The sequence below is a fragment of the Dipodomys ordii genome, unplaced genomic scaffold (assembly GCF_000151885.1).
Source record: "Dipodomys ordii isolate 6190 unplaced genomic scaffold, Dord_2.0 Scaffold76, whole genome shotgun sequence".
Lineage (NCBI taxonomy): Eukaryota > Metazoa > Chordata > Mammalia > Rodentia > Heteromyidae > Dipodomys > Dipodomys ordii.
This window is the reverse complement of record NW_012267292.1, coordinates 7,672,207-7,686,278: the sequence shown is the minus strand read 5'-3', so window position 1 is coordinate 7,686,278 and position 14,072 is coordinate 7,672,207. Positions and strand designations below refer to the sequence as shown.

At 37.1% G+C, this 14,072-nt stretch overlaps 1 protein-coding gene across 1 annotated transcript in view; it reads right to left on the bottom strand.

The window, feature by feature from the left end:
- Nucleotides 1-8,875: 8,875 nt before the first annotated feature.
- Nucleotides 8,876-14,072, bottom strand: part of Skap2 (src kinase associated phosphoprotein 2) — a 173,309-nt gene continuing 168,112 nt past the window's right edge. The window contains exons 12-13 of the mRNA XM_013024469.1: nt 11,488-11,589; nt 8,876-11,066 (exon numbers count right to left, since the gene is read on the bottom strand). Coding sequence (XP_012879923.1) covers nt 11,497-11,589 — 93 coding nt within the window. The 3' untranslated portion in view covers nt 8,876-11,066; nt 11,488-11,496. The remainder of the gene's footprint in view (nt 11,067-11,487; nt 11,590-14,072) is intronic.

Below are 14,072 nucleotides of genomic sequence, written 5' to 3'. Positions count from 1 at the left end.
GGGCATTTCGGCAGGTTCATTAACAAGACGTACTGTGTTAGGATTCAAAAAAACAGCAGCTCCCATTCTCTCTTTCTCTGTTATTTTTTTTCCTTCTTCTTTTTAAACTACAAATAATGAAAAAAAATTACAGGCTTTCCTTCATAAGGAAATCAGCTTTCCTCATGGCCTTGAAATAGCTTGAAAATAAATCTTATATTGGATATCTTAAAACACAGCATTACAAAGACCAACTCTAATGACTATAACTAGCTTTTAATACCTAGTGTGTAAATGGCAGTCTGTTTTTGCCTAAGGATAAATTACAGATGAGTATTATGGTAGCTCTCTTCCTTTACCCTTTTGCTTCAAAATCAAATTAAAAAAAAAAGAATGAAAAGAAAGCTCAACAGTGTTTGTATGATAGGGGTGACTTCTCGGCAGGATTTCAAAGACAGAAAAACCTCATTTAGAAAGAACTGTTTCTCATAGGCAGCCTCAAACCAGACTAAAACTGCACTTGAATAATTTGACCAAATTAAAAATCTTTAATTACATTTTTCCATTCCTTTTTTAAAAAATGTTTTTTATACTAATTTTAAATGCATTGCTCTGTCCAAACTAAGATAAACTGGGAAGGATAGATTTTCAGCTATACAAAAATAGTAATGAAATGCAAGGGAAAAAAACATGTTGAGCACAAAATAGTATTTAGGAAAGATATAAAATAAGAATAATTTCGTAGCATGAAATGGATTCAATAACAGAAGCATATTTGGGGCAATTATATAAATTTTTAAAATTCAGAAACTGTTTAAAAATTAAGGTAGTAAATGTGAAGCTATGTTTCCAGACTTAGTATACTTCCACTAGAATTAAGTAGTAATCAATATGGAGTATTTATTGCTGTAAACTACAGCACCGGGGAAAGCAAAAGATATTGTGCTTAGATTACAAATTTCCCCGTTGCAATCATTTAGGAAGAAGAAAAGTTTTAAAAACAGACTGATCTTCATTTTAATCACAGGTCCACAATTCATTGTATTCCTTCTATTTTCCTTTAGTAAAGATTGTATAGAGATAGTCATGAAAATACATGATGGAGTTAAGTTTTGCAGCTTAATTCAGTCAAGTAAAAAATGGTTAAGGGAAGCTTTTATTTTAGAAGAAAAAATAATGGTAATCATAAAAATAATCAAAAGGACTTTCTGGAGTTGATGTAATTGATTAATGGTTAGTAATAACTAATTACCAAAAATTAACTTTTTAGTAGAATGACATTCATTATTAGACATGTTCCCAGCATCATGTACTTCATATACACTATAGACTAAAAACTTTGAGGCTAAAAACGAAATATTTATACTGACTTTGAATGATAGTAACTCCATTTAATAATCTTAAATAAACTCAAACTTACTTTGATATCTACACTTCTAAGTAATTCAAGACATGAGAAACGTATTTTTTTAAGTCAGATCATGAAAGCCATTATTATTTGAAGGAATACACTCAATTTTTTAGATAATTTAAATTATTTAGGAGTCCTTTGCATTTTTTATTAGCTTTGCCTAAAGTTATAACAGTAAAGCACTAAGGTTGTAGGTAATGAGGCTCTGGTTTGCCCTTATTTCTACTCTGATATTTTCACAAACTATAAAATATGATTAGTGTCTTATTACCTGACTAAGTTGATCAAATAAAACCATCATTTCTAAACAAGCACCTGAAGAAAATATTTAACTAGGAAGTATGCACTCACATACAAGTATCTACAGATACAAATCTGGAAGAAAGTTCATCAAAAAATATTAAACCAGGGAATCTGTCCTCCAGATTTTTAGAGTAGTTGTTTAAAAAAAATTAAAGATAACTCAAAGTATAACCAACTACAAATAACATGTACCTAGTGACTATTATTCGCAGAGTCATAGTTTTAAATATCATGAGAAGTTTAATAGAAACTTTATAGGGAAAAGTAACATCTCTGTTATTGAAATCTCTATTAACAGAAATTGACCATTGCTGGAAAATACATTTGAAATTATAGGAGAGCTAGGAGCCAGGGGCTCATGCCTATAATCCTAGCTACTCAGGAGGCTGAGGTCTGAGGACTGCTGTTCAAAGCATGACTGGATAGAAAGTCAGTGAGACTCTTATCTCCAATTAACCTCCAAAAAAGAAAAGCCAGAAGTGGAGCTCAAGCAGTAAAGCTCTAGCCTTGAGCACAAAAACTCAGGGACAGCACCCAAGCCCTGAGTTCAAGCTCTAGGACCAGCATATATATATATATATATATATATATATATATGAATGAGAGTAGGAGAATCCCAAAGGCCTCTCTATCTGTTCTCACAATAATGTATCTACAAAGCCAAAGCCTCACTATCATTATTCCAAATGACATCCCAAAACTTACTTGTTTTGAACTTGAAGAGGAATTTTAATTTGACCATTTAATTTTCACTACTGCTTCATTTGTTCTCTTTAAGTGAAGGAAAGCCATGTTTGACACTAGTATGGTTTTCTACATCCCTCCAAATACGATCCAATTTGAGCTTAACTTCAACCATGTAAGAAAGAGTACATGCGCTAGCACGTGCAGACCTGGAACTTAGTCCAGGGCTCAATGCCTTTGAGGAAAACTGGCATATGGGGCGACACTGGTTTCCATTTTCCTCTTACTGCTGGCCCTCTGCTGTGACAATTCCACTCTGTCCTCCTCTGAGAAAGAGTCCAGCTTTTCCAGAGTCCAGCTTTTCCTAAAGGGCAAGGGTTACTCTCTCCTTCCAGGTGTACTGTAATTGGCATCAATTACTTACAAGACATTGTTAGTCACACATAGTTCTTTGCTCTGTTCCTCTTAATTCAGTAGCTACAAGCATCTGTAATTTTTTCTGTTATAAAAAACTTTTTCATCTGAACCAACATTGAAACCCTTGCAGCTCCCTCTTGGCTGAATATTTTGTAGATGAGGGGGAAAAAAGTTTGTTTCCTCCATAATGCTCTGGGTTCAGATGGACCAAATTTAAAGCATCTTTCCTTTTGTCTCAGAACATTTTAAGTGGTTTAACCTTTTAAGAACTGTATCAAGGCCGGGCACCGGTGGCTCATAACTATAATCCTAGCTATTCAGGAGGCTGAGTTTCATAGTTCAAAGCCAGCCTGGGCAGGAAAGTCCGTGAGACTCTTATCTCCTATAACCCACTAGAAAACTGGAAGTGGCGCTGTGGCTCAAGCAGTAGAATGCTTGCCTTGAGCTGTAGAGTGCAGGGATAGTGCCCAAGCCCAGGGTTCAAACCCCACGACCGACTAAAAAAAAAAAAAACTGCATCAAGGTAAACCTACCCAGGCTGCTTAATCTGGGGTATACCTGTCTATTTTAAACAATGACTCTACTCAGGAAAAACTATGGAACTATTTTGTTTGAAGTGCTCCCTTGCACAGAGTTGGCATGTAAATGTGATTCTTCAAAATGGAATCATTTAATTAGCTAGGAAGAGAAATAGTGTGCCTGGCGATGATGATAAAGAATAAAGCAAATATGCTGACCAAATGATGCAAAGCAACAGATTCATGACGGCACCCACTCTCAAGATCCCATTAGGGCTGGGAAGGTAGCTCAGTGGTAGAGCGCGTGCCTCGCATGCATGAGGCCCTAGGTTTGATTCCTCAGCACCACATAAGCAGAAAAAGCTGGAAGTGGCGCTGTGGCTCAGGTGGTAGAGCGCTAGCCTTGAGCTGAAGAGCTGAGGGACAGTGCCCAGGCCCAGAGTTCAGACCCCATAAATTACCAAAAAAAAAAGATCCCACCATTCCAGGATAAACACATGACTATATACCCTGCTTTTGCTAGGTTCACAGACAACACAGAGCACAAGTGATGTTGGTAAATGTATGACTCAGCTCCTTGTGAAAATCAGGGGAGGAAGAGGAACAGAGTGGACTAAGGAGAAAAGAGGAAGACAAGTGCAGACTACAAATACTTGATCTGAGACTCTGGAGTGAGTAGGGAACCCAGCTACTTAGGACAGGATACTGTACACCAACCAGACCTGCTTATTGGGCAGCAGGAGAGAGATGGGGAAATGCAAAGTCATTCACTTGTCCTTGAGAAGTAAGATAGTGTGATAGCAGACAGGAAAACATTTCAGAGTACTAGTCAGAAGGAAACACCTCTTGAACTTGAGCATCAATTTAGGCATTTCTCTTTGGGCCATGAAGACAGCCAACACTCACTCCAGGGTGTATTTTAGACCATGAGAGGATTTAATTTGTCCACTCCTCTGGCTAAATTCCAGAGCTTTCCAGTGAAGGCTGGCCCTTCCTCACCAGCCTGTGAGGGATCTCAGATCACTGAGGTACACAAAATTTTAAAAAGAGATTTTATTACCAAAAAAACCACAACAGGATATTTTATTTATGGAGCCCTGTGCAAAGTAGGTCTACAAGGAATAAGATTTCATGTTCACTTAATATCCGGTATAGAAGTACCAGAGAGCCCAATAAAAATTCTTCTTAGACAAATTCGTATCTCAACAAGTAAAAGTCATATGTCAGACATTGTCATCACTCGGTTACAAAATGACACACATTTTATAATGAAGTTTGTTCACTGATTGTTAAGCGCTGAACAGTTAATAACCTTTAAACTGCTTCAAGAGTTGAAATCCAGATTCTGTTTTTTAAAGTAAGTGCTTGAGCTAGAAGCAGCCAGCTTTGCAGCCTTCTTCCAGGCATCCTGGGGTCCTCACCCATGTACTTGCCCTTGACTTTTAAGAAGACATGGGATGTGAAAGCTCATTGGAAAATGGACCCATTGCCCTGGTGTTCTCTCATTAGCCTGTTACATTGAGCTGGAAGTTCATGGGTACAAGTGTGCCTGTAACGAAGCTCATTCTTCAGGACATGTTAACTGCCTTGGAGTTGATATGGTCATTGTGGTATGCTCTAACTATGAAATGAGCTGAATCAAGCTGTCCGGTTGTCTATTCTTGGACTATTCTTTTCACATGCTCCAGACTCTTCTATCACAGTCTGGTATCAACCTCAGTAGTCAATAGGCAAACTCTTCTGAGCAAAGGACAGAAGAAAGCACTTGGTCTGAATTCATCCAGGTACCATACAACACTGTGGTGCTAACTTTGGAGGTAGGAGGCTGAATATGAGGCCCACTAAGTAACTTATCACCTAGGAGCTTGAGACAAATTATTCCCTCAGTTTCCTATTCAGGACAAGGGCACAGCATGACAAACATTCAGTCAATGATGACTATGACTATAGCTAGTTAAACTGTTAGCAGCACACTTAATGTGATGAAGAATATGAGTTTTCCTACACAGAGAACAAATATAGGAATACTTCCACCTAGGAACTTCCAATCCAGCTGAAAACAGGAAGTAAGCAAAAATGGTAGAGGGGAGAAAAACACATCAGGCCCATGGGATCCTTTCTACATGCCCTCTCTTGGAGGCCGACAGAGGGAGGCAGTGCTTAGCTTGTGGAACTAGATTCTTTTCCTATGGCACTAATGGTAACTGGCATACATTGGTGTCATTAATTCCCTCCTCTGAGAGAACCTGTGTGACACTTTTCTCAAGCTTCACATGACGACTGCTTTACTCCAACAGGAGTGACAGTTTTATATTACAAGGTTGAGGCCAATAAACAGAAAACAGACCAGTGCTGGACTATATCACTTCTCTTGAGTAATGAATAATAAAGAAATCCAGGAAAACAGAAACTCAGGGAAACACTTCCTGAAGTTCTAGCATGAAGAAAGACACTTCAGAGATGGGCTTTGGGAGTCATTTGTATTTTCCCAGCTTTGCATGGACTCACATGTGTTCTGACATGCTCAATTTGCAGATACTTCCCCAATATTACCGATAAAGCTCAGCCAGGGGTATGATGAAGGCCAGTTTCGATATTGGTTATGTCTTTCATCTTAGGGACACAAAACATTCAAGTTAACACAGTTAACAATTTAAAGACTGTAAAGACTTAAAAAAAAAAAAAGGGCTGGGAAGGTGGCTCAGTGGTAGAGTGCTTGCCTTGCATGTATGAGGCCCTGGGTTCGATATCTCAGCACCACATAAAAGCAGAAAAAACTGGAAGTGGCACTGTGGCTCAAGTGGTAGAGTCTTAGCCAAGCTAAAGAGCTGAGGGATAGTTGAGGGAGAGTGCCTGGGCCTAGAGTTCAGGAAAAAAACTTTGATATGGTTGGATTTACCACAATTGACAATTGAAACATCTCACTTTCAGAAACACTTTTTTTTCCCTTTTCTGTCAGGATCTCCCTATATAGCCAAGACTGACATCAAATTTATGATGCTCTGCCTCAGCTAGGATTACAGATGTAAGCCAGCATGCCTGTTTAGGAATTCCTTTCTGATCCACCCAGACGAAGGGCTAGAATGCTTGCTTCTGAAGTAGAAGGCAGGAGCAGAGGCTCCTCTGACATTCCCAGGGGAAAGTAGACAGCAGTGTTCTGGAAAGCGAACCTCTTTCCCCAAGCTGTCTGAACCACCTGTACCTCTCATTTGAGAGTCACAATGCTGAACACAGAAAGGGAAGAAATATCTATGATTGTCTGCTCAATTGTTGAGTTACTCACACCTTCCTCCCCCATTCAGTTAACTAACAGATCCAGTTCTCTTGCTGATGGGGTTATAGGGACTTGCTTCCAGAGATTCTAAAAGGGACCAGTTTTTGGACTAAGAGAACATTCTTAGAAAACACATGCATTAACTGTATAAAAGCATTTTCTCTACCAGGTGAAGAGGCTGAACTCCTTTCTTCTTAAATCTCAGGTGTTGAGCTATTTGGGTGCCAAGTCAGTTACCATGTCTTTACCTGCACACTGCAGGCTTTGTATCACACTGACATTGGATCTTATAAAGGGTTCCAGTGACAGAAGTCCATGACCTACTAATAAAACTAAGAAAAAGCTCCTTAAATAAAACATTAATGAAATGTCATGCCATGTTACAGTGATCACATCATTTTACAAATATTTGTACCATCCTAGAATAGCTAATAGATGTTCTGGAAGAAGCCAATGGGAAGTAGCAGGGATTTTCCAAGTGGCTCCATCCAGGGATGTCTAGGAATGTTATGCTCTCAATCCAGAGGATACACTGTTATATACAAGTAAACTTTGTAGGAAGATACTTAAATAACATACAAGTTATTTCTTTGTGCTTTTGAATATTCAGGATTTTATTGACAGACTAGACCATGTTTAACAAATGTTTTTCTCATATGTATCTATATATGCATATACATATTCATATATACATATAAATTATATCCCTTCAACCTTTGAGTGAAGCTATATGTCTATGGTATGATTGTGTTCTGATCTCCCTCACTTTCTTCTTTACCACTTGGTCTACTTTTGAAACTACTGAAATAAAAGTGGAAAAAATTATATTAAGTGAAGTAAGCCAGGCCCAAAGAAACATAGGTGCCATGGTTTCCCTTATTTGCAATAACTAGTGTATGTCTGGGACAAGCAGAAAAGATCAAAAGCTATGTACATATGACAGATAAGATGATGTTAAGCGAAATGAACCCCAAGGTAGGGACACAAGTGGTTTTTTCTTTCTTGCTATTGTTTCTAATGTATTTATAATATACCATGTGATTTTTTTGTTTCTTTGTGTGTTCCTCCCCCATGGTATAACCCCTGTTTTCACTGTATTTGATGTCACTGCTCTGCATCTTGTATATACACTTCTCTAATTTGGGGAGGGGAAGGAAAAAACAAAATGCTTAAATAGGGATACAGGGTGACCCATTGTAACAATGTGATGTACAAGACACTATGTTGAACTTTACAATTTAGGTGTGTGTGGAGGGGTGATGGGGGATTGGGAAGGTGTAGTTGTAGAGGTGGGAGGGAAGGGAGGTAGGGGAAAAACAAAGGAGGAGGCAACAATGCTTGATAGGAAATATATTCATGACCTTGCTCATGTAACTGTAACCCCTCTGTACAGTATTTTTGCAATAAAAATGTATTAAAATTTTTAAAAAAGTGATCCTACTGGCTGGTCTAGAATTCATTCTATTCAACAACTGAGTTAAAAACAGACTGATCTAAAATTTGGTAGAACTTTACTTGATTTTAAAAAAATTCTCATAATGTCTCACTTGGACTCACCTAAGAAATTCAAGCTTTTAAACAACATACACTTTAAGAACAGTTTTCTTAGTGGCCGAACTGCAAATCTGAGTCTATAAGATGTATATCGTACTGTTTTTCATCATGAAGTTAGGTAGTACCCAGAGCCTTTAAGATGAGTAGTAGTTGGAAAAATTACAGGAAACACAGAATTCTGTGTAAATTCTGTGCAAACACAGAAACAGTTGAAGGGAAGTTGTACTGCTTGTGAAAGGCTATACAAAAGTGCTTTTAGGTTGATAGCAACAAAACAAAACCCCATCTATATGGAATTTTACCTACAGATGGCTAAAAAGTAATTTTTCTATGAGCATCTACTACTTTATGTAATTATCTGTAATTAAATTGTGATAAAAATAATCATCTTGAAATAAAGCATTTAGAACAATTGTTGGACCGAAACAGCATTCTTTTTCATAAAAGCAAGTGTCTATGCAGTAAAGTGGCAGAACCAGAATGGAGTGAGCTGTGGTTAAATGTAAAGACTACCCAATGGAAGTCATTTGTATTATCCTTACTTCTTTGAATAAATTCAGATGACAGCACTATTTCATTTCTTCATTCAGTTTGGAGGCCAGATGGCATTAGAATCATTTACTTCACCTTGTTGTGCTTAATTACTACAATCAACACACTATTTTCCAAATTAATCATAACAAAGTAATTTCATTAGTAACACAGCAGGCTGTTGAATTATTAGCATCATAACAGTTTGCAAACAATTAAACTTTATTTGAACCTTAAAAATTTGCAGAGTGGAACATTATTGTAAGATCTAATGGCAATGGAGTACAAATTCAGTACAGAGCAAATAATCAAGCAAAATGTTATATAAAATATGACTTACAATCACCTTTGAAAAAATTAGGTCTCTAACTGTTCATAGAAAAAACAAATAAAAGCTAAGCAAACATAATGAGAACATAACAATTAGCATATTTTCTAACAAGCCACGTTGTTCAAATTCACATTAATGATATTATAATGCTCTTGAAGAGTACGTGATATATTATCAAGAGTGTAAAGAAAACTTTCTCCCTGTTAGTATACAAATTACTTCATCAAATGAATATAAAATAATTATGGATCAAAAGTACCAGGTATTTTTCTTATCACCCCAAATTCTAAGTCTTTTGTTTCCTTTTTTTCTGTCTCCCACATATATTCAAGTTTAGAAAGAACAAAGGCCAGCAGCGCACTGGACATAAGTCACACACTATATTTCTATATGGTGGCCATTCACAGAGAATATAGTTTTCTGGCTTTCAATTGTTCGTCATCAGTTGGAGAAGGACTCCCTCTCCTGGATTAACTGTAAAAGGAGGCAGAAATCCCCTAACCAGATCATGTTCTGGGTAAGGTTGTGCTTCAGTGGGGGAGGGGGTCACCAAGTGGCTCTGAATGCAATGACAATCTGCTGCCATCTACTGGTCAAGTAACAAACCTGTGCCCATAAGCTAGGCTATGTTGTCAATAGAAACAACCTCTTTTTAGCCAGACAGGCTTTGAAAAAAACAATCCACTAAGTTCATCTCCACCTGTCTAATTTTTTGCCAAGATTATTTCAATCCATTTCAGTGGTATTACATTAGGAAAAGGGGTAACAGTATAAATTTAATTTCAGAAAACTTTAACTTGACTATCTATCTCTATATATGAGTTTACTCACAATCTCTGAAATTGTTATGCTTTTTACATGCGAAATTAGAGATCATGGCATTTAGAGGAAAACAGTGAAATAAACACTACTTAATATTATTTTTAAATAGGTTTACATAAAAAGAGAAGTGTTAAAAAAAGATTATCAGCTCGTTTGCATGGTTAGAATCTTTTCTTTTGTAAATTAAAGATGGAAAAAGCTCAGCCAAGGTAGTGCCTGTTAGGTAATGATTCGGTATAAAGTTATGTCTATTATAAGTAATTATCCAATCACTAATGTGTTTTGATACAGATTAAGGCTTATTTGGTTACAGTACTGCTACCAACGAATAGCTTTGATTTCAAACAGGACTTTCCTGCTGTAGCAGCAAAGAGTATATAACTCAGAACACCAGCCTTCTGTTCACCTGTGGGTAAACAGCACTCCTCTGATTTCGACAATTCCTCTCAGTGCTGAGATATACTGGGGAGAGAGATGAGCTGTACTAGAGTAGGCCTTTACAACAAGGATAAGGCAGGGTAAGACTTAGACTAAGCCCTCTTACTACAACACTACAGGGAGACTGTTTATACCATTGTATTAGTGGTACTACAGGGTTTCTGATGGATCTTTTATTATTAAATGTTAAGTAAAACTATGGTAGAAAACAATGGGAATCCCATGATCCAATCAGTCTTGCTATTGGTGACTGACCTTGCACAGACCTGGTTCTGATTTGCACTTTACTCAAGTTGCCATTTGTAATTCTATCTTGCTTTTCTTCCCTGTGGCTATATTTAACAAGGAGTAAATTTTACAATCTGTAAGATTTATTTCACAAAAACGTGATTATTGTGCGAAAAAATTGCTAATGGAAATCATCTATATGGCTATCAAATCTTGTATGATAAAAATTAAAACTCTATGAAGTTATGTGATACTCTGATATCCAATGACTAAGAGAAAGGACAGCTTATGTCACAGTGACAATATGTTCCACACCCATAAGCAATGAATTGTTCACATAAATTAAATAAGTAAATAAATCCTATAAGTACTTCTTTGAAAAATAGCAACAGGTATGACTTTCCCGTTTACACCTAATTTAATCAATACCTCTTATTTCATTTCACAGCAGAGGGCTATTTCAATGAACAAAATTGTATAAAATAGCAGTTAAAGACTGACTCCAAACTCTCACTCAGGCTTGTAGGAGGCTTCTATACCACAGCACTTGCAGACAACCTGAAGACGCTTCCTTCCCTGAAGGCAGAAACATTGCATTTTAATTTTATTCTTCAGTAGAAATGTTATGTTTTCATGCTTAGAAAAAAATTAAAGTCTTAGACAAACAAACATGAATGTTTACTCAGTATCTTTCCATTGGGCTCCTCAGAAAAGCCATCAAAGTAACAAGTTTATGATAGAGGGGGTTTGGGAAAACAGCTGGTTATTATCAAAGGGACTTTCTCTAAATTAATTTATGCACTTCCAAAATAAATTCCTTGAGCTTATTTTAAAAGTTCAAGAGCAAACGAAACAAACAAAAAGATTTGAGATCAACATCTTCATGTTATCAGAAAACTGTAAAGACTTTTTTTCTTTAAAAAAAGCAAAGACTCATAAGGAAGAGACCAAGAGAACATATGAGCTATTCCAGAATATTGGATTAAAATGTACTTACCCAGGGCTCTCAAATATCATACATCTCCATTATGTAGGCTTTAGGCACCAAGCCAATGGCTCCCTTCATTTCTCCTACCCACCAGCCATATCTATTGTATTCCTAATTGAAAACAATATGCAATATTAACCTTTAGACCGGTGTAAGTACAATGTCATGTGTATGCAACTTCTAAGAAAGAAATGTTATTTCTTTTCATAAAGTTATAAGAGCTTGAGCTGCAAATGAAAACATTTTTATCTTTTTTTTTATTTCTGGACACTTAAAGATGCTGTTAGGGAAGATTTAGATTACTGTCTAACACAAAGCCTGTTTATTCATTGGCAAAGAACCACGAAGCAGTCACACAGGGTAAAAAGCTGGAAATGAAACTGCATCAGGAAGCTGGTTTTCTAGGCCTCCTGTCTCTGTGTCCCTGACACTCTCCATACAGCTGGGGACCCCATTTATGTGCAAACACCAGATCCCAAAGATAGTATATCTGCCTTCAAGAAACTTATTATCTAGCAAAGATGAAATGACTTTATTTTTTGCAATAAACTACTTAATTCCTAAACTTTCGTGATCTAAATTTATTTGGAATTCAGAGGTATAGTCCTTATGAAGAAAAGCTAATATATACATTAGAGAACAAGAAGACACTAATACAAAAAAAATACAAAAACAACAACGCAAAATTATTTACAATGGGTTCCTTTAAGGCATTCACTATACCTTTAATTGATTATAAACTACCTTAAGTCAGAGAAGGGATAGGAGGAAGGAATTTAAAGGTGGTGCTCAATTCACCCATCTAGTAGAGGATCAATAGGGAATAAAAGTATCTCAAGTTTTAAAGGCAGAACATTAATATAGCTGTACAGAGGAGTGATTGATGAGGCACTTCTGCGTTTACTTTGCAACATGAGATAAACAAACCTGGGTCTCCTCTTCTCTCCTTTATCCCCCACTGACAGACATGCCACTGCTTTAGGCATGGTGAACACTCCATAACTGGCCTCATATGTCTGCCAGATTGACTAATGTATTTTTATCTCAAATTTATTTATGTTTAGTGAGATACAAACAAAGTAAAATGAATTACAAGTTTCAAGAATAATATCTTCCAAAAGCAATACTCTGCACAAGCATTCTACCCAAATTTAATTTTTCATATAAGATAAATTTTTAAAATCAATCCCCAAAGTAATTCAATAGGTTATGATTTTCCAACATGTGAGTCATAGATAAATGTGCATATGCATATTGAGTTACTGGTGGGGAGGGAAGGTTACTCCTAGTGCAGACTTCACATTTGTATTGATTAGTATGCTATTGACCATCAGAAAGGAAAATTATGCAATTCTTCAATACAAATGTAGCAATATTAGCATGCATATATTGATATATGGTCTATCAATAAAGACTCAACTGCAGAATGAAATCTATAGGTCCTTTTATAACAGGGGGCAGTATTAGAATTAGGCTTAGTGGAAGGGAGAGAAAGACTAATTCTATTCCTTTCTTTCTTTTTTCTCTCTCTTTCCCTCTTTCTTTCTTTCTTTCTTTCCTTCTTCCTTCCTTCCTTTCTCTTCCTCCCTCCCTCCCTCCCTCCCTCCCTCCCTCCCTCCCTTCCTTCCTTCCTTCCTTCCTTCCTTTTGTCTCACTTATAACGTCCACACTGGCTAAACCCACTATGTAGCCCAGGTTGACCTCAAACTTATGATCCTCCCAGCTCAGTGTCCAGGGTACAAGGACTGCAGGAGCCTTCCAACTCTCTCAGCTGTGCTTTTTACTCTAAGGAGAGCACAGTGCCCACTGATGTGGCTGTAGACTACAGATCTTAAGTCTAAAAGTTCATGGGCAGTATGATATTCAGTGGACAAAAGGAGGCAGGGAGAACACCCTGGGGCCAGAACACAGTGATGAGGATGATAATCTATGTAGGACACATTTGTCAGAAGAAAATACCAACTTACTGAAAGCTATGATTAGCAACCATTATATCCTAATAAGTACCTAATAAAACTGACCTTTTCCATTTTTAAGGCAATGAATACAATTAGAGCTTAATGTTTAACAAAACAAATGTACTTAACCTTCCACGGAACAAAGACCTACACTATAAGTTTTCAAAATGGATTGCCAAAAGAGTGTCTGAATGTGAACACTCTTATCCAATGCCAGCCTTAGATTTTTCAAACTATGTGAAAAGAGTAAAGAAAGCACCTGCCAGAGTTACACAAAAAAGATACTCTGTGAGAGGATGCATTATTGACCCAAACCTGCTGCCAGAGAATGGCCCTTGATCTGGATGACAATGTTCAGATTCAAAGTACAGGCCAGAAAGTTAACATGCCTTTTTATTTCTTTCTGGTTATCACCCATTCTGCCCCCTAAGGCCGCAATATCTTGCTCATAAAGCACATGTGTGTGCATGTGCTCTCTCTCTCTCTCTCTCTCTCTCTCTCACACACACACACACACACACACAAGAACTGACTCTCAACCCATCACATCAACCAAGGACAGATTACAGATTTCACACTTGAGACCAGCAGGGACATTAAGTAGAAAGCACAGTAGTAAACAGCAGGGAGATGCTT